We start from the raw sequence: 13542 nt of genomic DNA, 5'->3' as shown, positions 1-13542 counted from the left end.
ACATGCCCACTCAAGCTCAGACAGATCTCCTCACCTTAATAACACACATGTAGGCATTCACACATTGATATTTGCACACACACTAATCCTGACATATTCAGACTCATTCACACAGAGTCTTTCACATACACACACATCCATCCATTTTAACATTAGATTGCACTCAGGGGGTCTAAGTTAGGACAGCATGAATTCACTACGCTTTGTCACTTGGAACGTGCGTGGTATTGGCTCAATTGCTAAGAGACATAAAATCTTAGAATATCTAACAACATTACAGGCAGACATTGTCCTACTGCAGGAAACTCACTTAGCCAAAACAGGACAGTGTACATTAAATTCACCAGAATTTCCACACGTATACTTAGCTAGTTATAATTCAAAACAGAGAGGTGTAGCAATTTTAATCAACAAAAGAATATGTTTCAACTGTAAAGACACTATCGCAGACCCAGAAGGTAGATTCATAATTATTAAAATTTCAGCATATAACAAAGAGATATGTATTGCCAATATATACGGTCCAAATAGTGATGACTCCTCCTTCTTCCACCACCTTTTTGCTGAAATATCATCGCACTCAGACACAGAACTTATACTGGGAGGGGACTTCAACTTAGTACTTAACCCAGAATCTGACAGACGTAGTACAGCAGCTAGTTACCGTACTTGCCAATCATCTGAAACAGTAAAACAATATATGAATGATTTCGGCCTATGCGATGTCTGGCGTACTTTTCACACCACGCTCAGAGAATACACGTTTTTCTCACCAGTCCATCATTCTTACTCCCGGATAGACTTTTTTCTTACGAGCAATACAGTTATGAAAGATATATCTGACACACAAATTCACCCTATAACAATCAGTGACCACGCACCTGTCACTATGACGGTCACTGTAAAAGTTAGTGCACCACCTTTTAAACGGTGGAGACTGAATACATCATTACTAACGGACTCAGAGTTTCTAGAAGTTATTAAAAAAGATTGGACAACATTTATTGAAACAAATGACCTGCCAGGTATCTCTGCGTGCATTCTCTGGGAGACAGCAAAGGCTGTAATACGAGGCAGAATAATTTCATATTCAGTACATAAAAAGAAGAAAGAAAAAGCACTCGAAACTGAACTAGAACAGAAAATTAAAACTTTGGAATCAGCACATGTTGCCTCCCAAGAAAAACAACTTCTCAATGACCTGAGAAAAAATAAAATTAAATTGCAAGAATTAAGAGACAAAAAAACTCAGTTTTACATACAGAGATTACGCTTGGACAATTTTGAACATAGTAATAAATCAAGTAAATTTTTAGCAAACCAACTAAAACAGAATAAGGAGAAGGCAGCAATCTCTTCAGTTACAGACCCCAATGGGAAGGCAACTCATAGCCTAGGAGAGATAAATAGGATATTTAGGGACTTCTATAAAAAATTATACTCACCTGATATTAATCCAACCAATTCTGAAATAGAAGAGTTCTTAAATAACATCGACCTACCAATATTAAATAATGAACAAATAACGGCATTAGAGTTACCTCTCTCAATAGTGGAACTTCATGATGCACTACAATGTATGCCTAACGGGAAAGCCCCAGGTCCAGATGGATTTCCAGCAGAATTCTACAAAACATTTTGGCCTCTGCTAGCACCACTCTTCCATAGAATGGTTATAGAAATTAAAGAAACTGGCAGCATCCCTCCAAATATGAATTGTGCAGACATTAACCTGCTCCTCAAACCTGACAAAGATCCTGCTCTCCCCTCTAGCTACCGACCAATATCACTTATAAATGCGGACCTTAAAATCATCAGCAAGGCACTGGCTAGTAGAATTGAAAAAGTGACACCTTATATAATACATCCAGATCAAACGGGTTTCATTAAAGGCAGACAGTCCACTAACAACATGAGGAGACTAATTGGCGTAATAGACTACTGCAACATTCAAAATAAGGAAGCCATAATCATGTCATTGGACGCAGAAAAGGCTTTTGACAGGGTCAACTGGAAATTTCTAATGGCAACCTTACTAAAATTTGGATTTCGTGAGAACTTCGTAACCTGGATTAAAATTTTATACAGTTCACCTAAAGCCTGTGTAAAAACGAATGATCAAATCTCCCCAAGCTTCACTCTCAGAAGGGGCACTAGGCAAGGTTGTCCACTTTCTCCATCACTATTTTCTATATTTATTGAACCATTGGCAGCAGCAATTCGGAATAATAATAATATCAAAGGTATTCAAACAGCAAGTATAACCCATAAAATTAGTCTTTATGCAGATGATGTATTACTTTTTCTTCAAAATACACAGGGTTCCCTCAGGGAGACGATAAGAATTATAGATAAATTCTCCTCCATATCAGATTACTCTATTAATTGGAACAAGTCGACTACTCTTCCAATATCTTGTGACTTCCAGTCCAATCCAACTATCCCACTTCAATCTGGGAACATTAGATATCTGGGTATTAACATTTCTGCCAAGCTGTCAGATCTGACGCGATTAAATTATAGTCCGCTGCTTAAAAAGATAGAAGATGACCTTGCACGGTGGAACAATCTACCCACATCACTTCTGGGAAGAGTAGCTACAATCAAAAGGATGATCCTACCAAAAATTAACTACATGTTCTCAATGGTTCCGAGTCAACCTCCGCGGACTTGGTTTAAATCATTGGACTCCTTAGTTTCAAAATATCTATGGAAATCCAAACCACCACGAATAAGTTTAAAAACTTTACAGAAATCCAAAAACTGTGGGGGTTTGGAGCTTCCCAATTTCTACAACTACTTTCTTGCCAATAGATTGATATATGTCCTAAAATGGACTACGCAAAATAACTTAGACCTTAACTGGTTGGATATTGAGCAAACTTTCTGTAATGATATTCGAGTCGAGGACCTGCCATTTATCAGTCATATACTTAAACGACATTGCTGTTTTAAGAGCATCAACATCAGCACATCGCTGACAGCCTGGTGGGAATTTCTTAGAATAAACCAAACTTCAGTGGTCCCATGCAAACTGACACCCATCTGGAACAACCCTGACATCCTGTTAAATAAAAAAGTGATAAACTTCCTGGCTTGGCATAATAAAGGAATCAAGCGCCTCGAACATATAATCCAAGACAATTGCATGATATCATTTGACAAAATTACAGAAACTTATAACATTGAGAAAAACAAATACTTAGAATATCTTCAACTTAAATCAATAATACACAATAGATGGTGCCGTAAGCAATTAGATCTGGAGCTTTCACCTAAAATAGCAAACTTCTTAATAACTCCAACTAAAAAACTACTGTCTAGGATTTACGTGCATCTAGCAGAATCTGATACAACTCTCTCACTCCCTACCCACAAATGGGAAAGGGATTTACTTATCAATCAAGACACTAACTTCTGGAGGCAAATTTGCTTGAATACCTTTCGAATGAATCGGAACTCCAACCTGCAGCTTTTACAATACAAAATTTTACACAGAACACACTACACAGGGCAGAGGATGTTCCAGATGGGTATCAGAGATACTGACATATGCCTAACTTGTAAGACGGATGCACCAGATAATTACCTGCATGCTTTCTGGTATTGCACACCGGTCAACGAATTCTGGCAAAGGATTTGTGAAGACTTATCGACACACCTAGGGCATCCCATCCCACCCTCCCCCTCACTCTGCCTGCTTGGGGACCTCACTGACACTAATATGGACATGAATAAATCTTGCATGCTTCTCACAGTACTAACCATTGCTAAGAAAACAATCCTTCTGAACTGGAAGTCAAAAGAGAATTTAAACATAAATCTGTTCAAAAATCTACTCTGGGATCATGTTTCCATGGAGAGGATGTCTGCCTGTAAGAAAAATCAATTGATCGATTTTGAAGACAGTTGGACTCCAATAATGAATTTTTTAACGTAATGTCGTCAGGGGTGGTGGGGCCTTGCCGTCACCGTCCCGGGTTGGGGGCTGGGGGTGGGGGGGCTGGGTTGTTGGGGTCCTCTGGTGTTTCTCTTGGCTGAGGGCGCGTGGTCAGTGTCTCTGGGTGGCCGCTGGCCTGGCCTGGTGGGGGCGGTGCGGGGGGTGGGGGGGTTCTGCCCCCGCGGGGTGGGTGGCGCGCTGGGGGGGGATCGGGGGGTGGGGCCTCTGGGTTCCGCCTGGGCCGCTGCGCTGGGGTGCGTGGGTTTGGGGGCGTGGGCTCTATCTGCTGGGGCCGCTGCTCCGGCTCCCGGGCGGGTGGTCGCCCGCATGCTGGGGGGCCTGGTCTGCCCGGGCCCGTTGCCTGGTGGGGACGGGTCGTTGTCTGCCGTTGGCGATTCCGGCGCGGGGCCCTCGGGCGCTGTGGGGTGGTTTGGGGGGGGCGGTGGGGGGAGCCTCTGCCTCGCCTGGGGGGGGGCCTGGGGTGGCCGGGGGGTGGGGGTCACCCCGCCTGGCTGGTCCGGCTCCCCGTTTGCCGGGGGGGTCTGGGGTTGTCCCGTCCTTGGCCGCTAGCTGGGGTCTCATCGGGCGTGGTGGGGTGGGTCTCTCCCGGTCTGCGCCTGGGGGGGGGGGGGCGTTCCCTGCTGCTGGGCTGCCTGTGCCGCCCCTGAACACCTCGGTTGGCCGTCCCTGCCGGCTGTGCGGGGTCAGGGATGGGGACTAATCGGGGCCAGTCGGGGATCTGGCCCCGGTGCCGGGGGGGGCCCACTCCTGGCACGCCCTTATTGCTCCCCTGGGTCCAACACCACATTTCACACAACACTAGGGCCTTGAGGGGCGGTGGGGAGGTGCGCCGAGACACTGCCCCTCAATTTTTACTTACATGTTAGACACCACATGACACTAGGGCTGAGGAGGTGGGTTGAGGCAGGTGGGGCTCTGCCGTCTGCCAGCGGTGGGGTGCCCATGCCTCAACTGCTCGCCCACTTTTTGCACCTTAGTCATATACGCAGTCCATATTACATTAGGGCCTTGGGGGTGCGGGGAGGGGGATGGGGGACTCTGCCATCTGCCAGTGGTGGGGCCCTCATACCCGAACTGCACCCACTAATTTTAATGCATAGTAGACATAAACACACAACTCTCTCACACATGTACATGCACACTTCACACCAACATGGGTCAGGGAGGGGATGGGGGCTGAGGGGCCCCCCCTAACTCTCTGTCTCTGGCCCTGTGCTGGTGGGGTGGCCCGCCGGGGGGAAGACCCATCATGGGGGGGTTCGGGTGGCCCTGGCGGGTACGGGCGGCCTCCTCTCTTGGGCCGCGGGCCGGGTGGTGCTTGGCTCTGCTGCGCCGTGGTGGGGCCCTGGCGGGCGGTCCGGGGAATCTTGGGACGCTCTGGGCCCTGCTAGGCGGATTGGGGGGTTCGGTCTGGGCTGGGCGGGGTGTCTGCCGCTCCCCGGTCGCCGCGGGTCCGCTCCTGGGTGGGGGGGGGCTCTTTGTATGGGCCCCCCTTGGATCATCCTGCAGTGTTGGGGGGGAGGCGTGCCGGGTCGCTGCGGTGGGCGGCGGCCCGTCCTCCCGGGGGACGGGCTGGGGGGGCTGGGGCTCCCCCGGTGTGTGGGGGGCCGTCCGCCGGGGGGTGGGGGGGGTGGTCCCGGTGGGTGGGGCCCTTCGGCCCTGGACCCGCCTGCCCCGGTGGGGTGGTTGCGGGTGGGGCTGGGGGGCTCGCCGCCCGTCCTCCCTCTGCGGGCCTCCCTGTGCGGGGGTTGGCGCCCCCTTAGTCCCTCGCGGGCTCCCTCTCGGGTTGGGCGGGTGGTTGTCTCTGGGATGCGTGGCTGTGGGCCCTTGTGCCGGGGGGGCAGTAGGGTGGCTTCGGTTGCCTGGTTCTCCTGCCTTCGCCTTGGGCCTGGGGGGGGGGGGGGTGCTGCCGCCTCCCCTGACGGCATTAAATGCCAGCACATCCAATGACAAATCAGGTCACACCTACACTTGCACATGCATACAAGACTGGTTGAGCGATCAATATCATTATTATTATTACTTTTTAGGGTATGTTATAGATTTAGGAATTGAAATATACATATATAACGGTACGATTACGTGTGTGTATGCTACATATATATAATACCGATTTGTATTAATTATTATTAGTATCACTGATGTTGTTATAATTCTTGTTGTTTGATGAGTGTTATGTTTCTTATGGTTGTTTGTATTCTGTATTCCCCTATACTTCATCTTTTTTCCATCCCGCCTACATTATTAGTGTTATTATTTCTGTATACCTTTTTTTTTTTTTTTTTCTTTTCTCTCTCCCCCTCTCCCCATGGTGATTGATGTCTGTTATTGTTACGCTGTTGTTTTTGTACCCCCCCTGTTTTTCTCCTTTTCCACGGTACTGGTGAGTTCGGAGCGGCCACAATCTTTACTCTTGAATGTAATGTAAAATAAAGTTGTCCTCCGAAGAGGGGGGGTGGTGGTGGGCAATAAAAAAAAAAAAAAAAAAAAAAAAAAAAAAAAAAAAAAAAAAAAATGACGGAGGCTGAAGTTGTGTAAAAGACATGCATTTATTCCTAACTAACACTACAACTAACATAAGACAGACATTACACCTAACACAAACAACAAACACGAAATAATGGAATAAAACAAACGATGTAATTATGAAAATGCAATGACCGAATTTAAATGAGTAACCTTAAATAGGAAATACTGTTCTGCAAAGCAAGCACAGTTTGTGGAAACCCTAAAGTCTTATAGCAGGTTAACAGAACAGCTTAAGTTGTTAGAATGAAAGGAAGTTGGTTTACTTGGTTGAAGAGTGGGGGGGGGGGTCTTGGCAGTTGATGGCAGAGCTGCTGAGCTGATGGCACTCAGGAAGGCGCGGCATTTGGAGCAGTGGAGTGGAGCCCCTTTGGATTCTCTCTCCTGGTGAAGCTTTGTCTTGGGTGCTGTTCTCTGTTCAGCTGGGCCTTCACCGGAGGCCCCTTTGTTCTGAGGTGCTAGATTTTTATGGTCTAAAGTTCATGAATAGGAATGACCAGGAATTCGACTCCTGGCCCAATGGTTGGCCATCCATTTGGCGGGCTTTCGGAAGGGGGTCTGTATCAGTCCTTTTGGGATTTATGACTTGACTGATTCTCCCTTTACTGATGATTTTCATTAAGCTGTTATAACTTTTGATACATCCACTTTTATGGTAATCACTGACCAGATTTGGAACCAGGGGTGATTAACAATCAGTTTGACACCAAACATGCCATACCAGCTTCACAGGTACATACCTCATACCATCTGTATTAATTCATTAAACAATTAATTATTTTATCTATTTTATCAGTATAGGATACAGGTGCTTTGGGTTGCACCTCAACAGATGTTACACTTTGTGCAGCTATTACATAAAATATTCATATTACAAACAGCACATCTTATCCATAGATAGGCGTGGCCGTTAGTTTGTGGTAATATCAATATAACTTGCACATCTGGAAACAACATATTTTGTTTGGTGTGGCTTATGCCAATTCATCTTCTCCAGAATGGATAAGATACACCTTAATTCAGTTCTTTTAACATAGCATGGTAGAAACAAAGAAACTTTTCTCTAAAAGTTAGGACACATTGGTTACACTAATTTTCCAGATTCTTCTGGTATACCATGAGAACATATATACAATGGTAGCTATACCTATCTATTTATTTAAATTTATATGTGTTCAAGTACAAAGGGGTAAAATAGGTGATACTCCGTGAACATGGTTATAAGGGTGGCACCCAAAACACTAAGATTGTCTAAGGACACATACAAACATAACCTATCTGTATATTGAGACTAGTAGTCGTGAGTAAATCAATATACAGGGTATACAAAAGCCAAACTTAAATGAAAGTGTTCGTCTGTTGGGTGAGTGAGATGTAAGGCAGAGTGTATGTGGAGGGGGGTTGTGTGCCAAGTCAAGGGCAATAAAAGTTGGAGTGCTGGGCTCCCTTGTTATCTGTGTGTGTGTTTGTGTGTGTAACCCCCCTTTGGTGCCTCTCGTACCAGGCTCGGCCTTGTCTCAGGCCACCTGGAATTTAGGCCCTGTGATATGTGCATGTGTGATCCTACATTAGTGTTTTTTAGCCCATTGAACATTGAGTGCCACAGCAGTGTTGTTGGGTGACAGCATTTGTCATGGTTATGGCAGCATGAGTCGCTTTTGGGTGAATTGTGAAACGTTTTGGTGGTTGTAGGGCATTTTGCACCAAAGGTTAAGTGATGTGTTCAGGTGTGTATTGGTACAGCCCACTGTGTGAAGTGTTGTGAAAAAGTGGACATGGTATTGAGACAAGTGTGAAAATGATTGGAAAAAACTGTAATACAGAGACAAAAACTTATATGGGAAATTGGTAGTGAAAACAACACTGGAGAGATAGCACCTTATAATAAAAGAGGAGTATAAGAACATGCTAAATCCTGCTGCTTTTAAGCAAAAATAAATGTAGTTATGGTTATCTGTGCTCTTCTTCTGCTAGCTAAAAATTTAACTCCACCCTTTCTCTCTGGCTTGTCAAATTCAGAACTCATTTCACACGTGCTTTAAATATCACGTGGACCACAGAGCAGTAGAACATATACTGCAGAGTTTACAGAGAATTAGATCACAACAGAGTACACAGCAGCGGACTGCAGTGACATGGAGATGGTTACTGCACATAGAAAACACAGTCCAGCACAGAGGGATACTGGTGATCAATACTGGAGGTCAAACATGAAGATGTCTTATGATACCTGCATCAATACAAACGTGGATGACAATATCTATGCTAATAAAATGGATGAGGATATTTATGCCAATGCAGACACCATTAAGGCTAACGAAGCCCCGAAAGGCACCTCCATTCCCATTGAACAGACATTAAGCAGGTCTCAACATTCAGGTATGTACACAGACACAGAGAATCTCTGTACATTACCCTCAGCTGCATTATCAAGGGTAAGCTGGAGGTATACTGAAAGTAATGGGTTTTTTTGTTTTTGCAGGATATTTAAAATATTTTAGAAATTGTTGTGAAATTGCCATTCTTGCTGAATATTACTGAATGCATGCATCCATCCATCTTCCAGGCTGGGTTATGGTACATTATAATAACATACTATTATAATGTTGTGAGTATTATTAACGTATAACGGTAGTATTCAGATCCGATCATTTTAGTTATTTTACAGAAACTGTACCACACTGAATACATTTCTTGACCCCCACTTCCTCATTTATAGTCTATTTTAGAAGCTACCCCGGAACTGGGGGGGGGGGGGGGGTGTGGTGACAAATGACTGTATGCATGATCAGTGAACTATCAAGGCATGTGATCTGGTGCTGGGAACGGTGAAGATACGAGTAGGAGTAACCCTAGTTTTGTTTGTCTGCTTTTGAGTCCACACTGTTCAATACATTTAATTAACAAAGGAGTCTGTGCAGTAAATAACTATGTGTACTGTGTCTGCTGAGCCCCCTATTCTCCCATGATCCCCAGTGATAGAGCTGTTTGTGTCCCACCCAGGATCTGAGCCTGCAGGGACACGATGCTACAGACTGGCCACAGTGTGTCTTGGGATTCTGTGTTTGCTCCTCTTGTTGCTCATCACAGTGCTTTTTGTTTACTGTGAGTATGTTAGTTACACTTTAGTATTCGTATCCACTAGCTGTCTGATTTAAGTGATGTTTAGTGTGTACATCATGGTGCCATGTCTCTGAGATCCTATTATGATCCAGAATTAGTTATACTCTATAATGTGTTACAGGTACATCCTGTGTCCTTGTGTATATGATTGTTTTTTTCTCTTGAAGGAGGCCCTCATAACTCTTTGTGTTTGCTCTGGTTCTGTTGTTTGTAATTTAGGACATATGATCAGTGCATGTTCTCATTTTGCTCTGAATGTATTGTGGAAAAATGCAATTTCGTACTAGGGCTGCACGATATCACATCATAATATAATCATGATACTGTATGTGCACATGCACAATAATCAATAAATTCAGTTGTATCTTTATGTTTATTGAATGTGTCCATATAGTAATGACTGAAATGCCAGCGTCCGGACAAATTTTTACGCTCATAATCTAAAGCTTTGTACACATCGCATTTGTTGGCACTAATTCGTATATCTCTGAAATCTTATGTAAAACTTTATGGAATTTATTATGTAAAAATTTATGGAAAATAAGTATTGAACGCGTCAACATTTTTCTCAGTAAATATATTTGTAAAGGATCTATTGACATGAAATTTACACCAGATGTCGGTAACAACCCAAGTAATCCACACATACAAAGAAATCAAAACAAATAAGTACATAGATTAAGTTATGTGAAATAAATTGAAATGACACAGGGAATAAGTATTGAACACGCTTACTGAAATTTATTTAGTACTTAGTAGAAAGGCCTTTGTTGGTAATGGCAGCTTTAAGACGCCTCCTGTATAGAGAAACTAGTCGCATGCATTGCTCAGGTGTGATTTTGGCCTATTCTTCCACACAAACTGTCTTCAAATCTTGATGTTTATAGGGCCTCTCCTATGAACTCTGATCTTTAGTTCTTTCCATAGATTTTCAACTGGATTCAAGTCTTGTGATTGACTGGGCTGTTCTAGCAGCTTTATTTTCTTTCTCTGAAACCGATTGAGAGCTTCCTTGGCTGTGTGTTTTGGATCATTGCCTTGCTGAAATGTCCACCCTTGTTTCATCTTCGGGACCCTGAATGTCTCGCTACATTTCTCCATTCATCCTTCCTTCAATTATATGAAGTCTACTAGTACCATATGCTGAAAAACAGCCCCACACCATGATGTTCCCACCCCAAAACTTCACTGTTGGGATGTGTTTTTGGGGTGATGTGCAGTGACATTTCTCCTCCAAACATGGTGTGTGCTATAACATACAAAGAGTTTAATTTTGTCTCATCTGACCGGACTATATTCTCCCAGCATTTCATTGGTTCGTCCAGATGTTGTGCGGCAAACTTTAAACAAGCTTCAATATGCTTTTTCTTCAGCAGTGGAGTCTTGCACGGTGAGCGTGCATAGAGATCATGGCGGTTGAGTGCATTACTTATTGTTTTCTTTGAAACAACTGCACCTGCTAATTCCAGGTCTTTCTGAAGCTCTCCGCGAGTGGTCCTTGGCTCTTCTGATTATTCTTTTGACTCCTCTGTCAGAAATCTTGCGAGGAGCACCTGGTCGTGGCCGGTTAATGGTGAATTGATGTTCTTTCCACTTCCGGATTATGGCCCCAACGGTGCTCACTGGAACATTCAGAAGTTTAGAAATACGTCTGTGACCGATGCCATCGGTATGTTTTGCAGCAATCAGGTTGCGAAGATCTTGACTGAGCTCTTTGCTTTTGTGCATCATGAAATGCTTCTTGTGTGACACCTTGGTAATGAGAAACATTTTTATAAGCCATCAATTAGGACTAAACCAGCTGATATTAATTTGCACTGATAGGGGGCAGGATTTCTTTCTAAATACTGACAAATTTCAGCTGGTTTCTTGGCTTTCTGTGCCTTTTTGCACCTCCTGTTATTCATGTGTTCAATACTTATTCCCTGTGTCATTTCACTTTATTTCACATAACTTAATCTATGTACTTATTTGTTTTGATTTCTTTGTATATATGTGTGGATTACTTGGGTTGTTACCGACATCTGGTGTAAATTTCATATCAATAGATCCTTTAGAAATATATTTACTGAGAAAAATGTTGACGCGTTCAATACTTATTTTCCCACTGTATGTAAATATTGATATTGTTGAAAGTATGTCAAACAAATTACAAGTGCAATTATAGTCTGTATAATTTGTTTTAAAACTCCCAAATAAAATAGATAGATAGATAGTGTCTACTGCCAGATAACAACAAATTGTCTTTGGCTGTAGTTTATTTCAGGTCAATTTAATCTTTTTTTGTTTTATAGATAACAGAATATTAAGTGCACATATTTCAGATCATCAATATCATGCAGCCCTATTTCCTATTATGGTCTGTTTTAAATACATATCATAAATGTGAGTCATTTAGTGACTTTTGTTTGGTTATCTGCTTCAGATAAAGGAGCTTTTAATGATTTTGAAGAGACGTTCAGCATGTTAGCAGCAAAGAGAGACCAGCTACAGGGAAATTACAGCTCACTGAAGACGAACTACAATCAGCTACAGACCAATTACAGCATCGTGAAAACAGAGAGAGACCAGCTAGCCAGTGTAGCACAAAGTGAGTAAATTAAAAGTTGATGACCTCAATAACTAATAATAAAAATGTAACCTGAGGTGTAACAAAACATTCAGCAGCCAGCTGTCTCCAGTGCGGCCTCACTTTGGCTGCAGTGTTTACAAGCAGCTGAGACACAAGCATATGAGCCATTTTCATTTATCTCTCCCTGTATCTGGCTCTTCACTCACATGCACTGTTTTTGATCTCATGCTGAAAAGAGGCACTGGGGACAACTGTACCTGCCACCAGTTCTGAATGTGTTGTACAGTATTTGTATTGTAAAATGACACCTTATCCTGGATCACACTATCCTTAAGGTTAATCTGTTTTTCCCTGCAGGACCCAGATGTCCCACTGGCTGGATTAGTTTTAATTTCAAATGTTATTACGTGTCTGATGAACGGAAGACTTGGATTGACAGTCAGGAGGACTGTAGACACAAGGGAGCAGATCTATTGATTATAAACAGCTTAAAGGAAGAGGTCAGAAAGTAAAAACATGTCAGATTATAATATTGCTAGAAGAATTTCATACAGCTTCGCCCGCAATGATTATGAAAGACATGAAAGGACAGAAAGAGAATATGGAAAGTAAAGGGAATTCTTAATGATGATGTTAATCATACACAGACATTCATAATCTTTTTACTACATTTTAGCTGATTTTCAGTAAAGATCAGAGAGCCTGGATCGGTCTGACAGACAAAGAACATGAAGGGACCTGGAAATGGGTGGATGGGACACCACTGACCACAAGGTAAGAGAGAGACTATTACAGAAGGACACCAACTTTTACATGATCTGCACAAAATTTAAAAAAGAAATTTGATTTTATTTGTTTTTGTGTTTGCCTTTACATTAATTGTTAGCCAGGTTGATGTATAATTATGATGCTGTACATTCTATTATGTTTTCCAAATGGCCTCCTCTCGTTTGTAAATTTCTTATGTTCTTATATTCTGGGGCAATCCTTTACGAATGGAACCTAATTTATGATAAATGGGTTTCTCTTCTTAGTAACACTTTACTTAAAGCAGGCATATAAATGCATTAAAAAACCTTCATAATGAATTGTAAACATGGCTATAAATATTTCTAGAAAGGCATAACACATTATAGCCATTTTTATTATGCATTATGAATGCTCTCAACTATAGTGTTGTTACAATACCAAAATCATGACTTTGATATGATACCTGCCTAAAATATTTTGATACTAAAACGATACCACGGCAAAAAATGTAAACATCAGGAAAATTAAGGAATAAAGAGATGACAGAACTTGGAAATTCAAATTAGTTTTTTATTAATTAAATAGGCCTACTATAAAAAAATGTCATGTA

General features: G+C 42.7%; 1 protein-coding gene across 2 annotated transcripts in view; it reads left to right on the top strand.

Moving 5' to 3' along the window:
- Positions 1-7597: 7597 nt before the first annotated feature.
- LOC111845318 (uncharacterized) overlaps positions 7598-13542 on the top strand; it is a 29623-nt gene continuing 23678 nt past the window's right edge. The window contains exons 1-5 of one of the 2 annotated variants that reach the window (XM_072707378.1): positions 7598-8866; positions 9491-9592; positions 12036-12200; positions 12540-12682; positions 12859-12956. In XM_072707378.1, coding sequence (XP_072563479.1) covers positions 8623-8866; positions 9491-9592; positions 12036-12200; positions 12540-12682; positions 12859-12956 — 752 coding nt within the window. In that variant the 5' untranslated portion in view covers positions 7598-8622. The remainder of the gene's footprint in view (positions 8867-9490; positions 9593-12035; positions 12201-12539; positions 12683-12858; positions 12957-13542) is intronic. The other variant, XM_072707377.1, reaches the window with a different exon arrangement.

The sequence above is a fragment of the Paramormyrops kingsleyae genome, chromosome 25 (assembly GCF_048594095.1).
Source record: "Paramormyrops kingsleyae isolate MSU_618 chromosome 25, PKINGS_0.4, whole genome shotgun sequence".
Classification (NCBI taxonomy): domain Eukaryota; kingdom Metazoa; phylum Chordata; class Actinopteri; order Osteoglossiformes; family Mormyridae; genus Paramormyrops; species Paramormyrops kingsleyae.
The sequence above is the reverse complement of the archived record's forward strand: the minus strand, read 5'-3'. Positions and strand labels throughout refer to the sequence as shown.